Source organism: Neodiprion pinetum, chromosome 6 (genome assembly GCF_021155775.2).
Source record: "Neodiprion pinetum isolate iyNeoPine1 chromosome 6, iyNeoPine1.2, whole genome shotgun sequence".
Classification (NCBI taxonomy): Eukaryota; Metazoa; Arthropoda; class Insecta; order Hymenoptera; family Diprionidae; genus Neodiprion; species Neodiprion pinetum.
The window spans coordinates 15,088,460-15,089,426 of record NC_060237.1 but is presented as its reverse complement, the minus strand read 5'-3'; the positions used below and the strand labels follow the sequence as shown (position 1 = coordinate 15,089,426).

The following is a 967-nucleotide window of genomic DNA, read 5'->3' as shown; positions in this document are numbered from 1 at the left end:
GATTGTGACTCATGTCCAAGTTCAGGTTACCGTACGGATAATACTCGGAATTCAAGAAGAGCTTGACGTCAGTAATGTTACAGTGATCAAGATGACTGGCATTTTTGCCGACTTTGTTTTTTCGATTCGTTTGAAAACCGAGCATGACAAATCGCGGTTTTTCCAAATAGGTGGACGTTTTCACAGTCCCAACGTGTTTCGTGGTTGCCGGTAGCAAAGGATATTCGTACAACTCTCAACTGTGGAAGCTCATGGAGTATCTTTTTCAATGAAATTCAACAGTGCGATTTCTCGTTGATCCAAGAGCTTCACATAGGGTACTAACCATTCCACCTGATCGATCACGATTCTAAAGTCTTCGTCTTGATTTTGAATTATGGCATTTGAATTACTTTTTGATCTTGTAAGAATCAGCTCGTGTTTCGCATTAACAATGATCTTGCGATAATCTTCAGCGAAGCCCAATATCATGCTCAAGGGAATAACTACGTCAAAGTTGCCATCGGCATCAGCTAATTCTTTCGTTTCCAGAACATCGAGCCATCCAGCATTTTCCATAAGCCAACTTTGACCAGGGTTCAGCGAAGCGAAACCTTCCAGCAGGCTAGTCAGACCAACGTTTTTACATTTATCAATCTCTACAGCGTTTAGTTCGTAACGTACATCTTCGAATAAATGACAGATGGCGTTGTTGACTAAAGTTGTGATCGCTGCTGCAGTGCCGTCCGATTTCAGCAATTTCCCAGACATATGCGGCAAAATTTTGCTCTATAATACGCATAAATCCTAATGCTAAACGGTGATTCGAATCTAATCGCTGTTGTTGAAAGTTGACGATGCGTACGGTTTATGTACGTGTATTTCTTGGTGGGCGATTGATTCGTCAAAGACGACAAGTGTTTGAATGCTCAAAATTTCCTCCTCCATGGTACGAAGCATACAACGGAACAGCAGAATCGCAGTTTTC

The 967-nt window shown here is 41.8% G+C and overlaps 1 protein-coding gene across 1 annotated transcript; it reads right to left on the bottom strand.

Moving 5' to 3' along the window:
• Positions 1 to 249: 249 nt before the first annotated feature.
• Positions 250 to 750, bottom strand: LOC138191177 (uncharacterized). Its single transcript, XM_069137373.1, has one exon. It carries the CDS (start codon positions 748 to 750, stop codon positions 250 to 252), a length of 501 nt encoding a protein of 166 aa, XP_068993474.1.
• Positions 751 to 967: the final 217 nt, after the last annotated feature.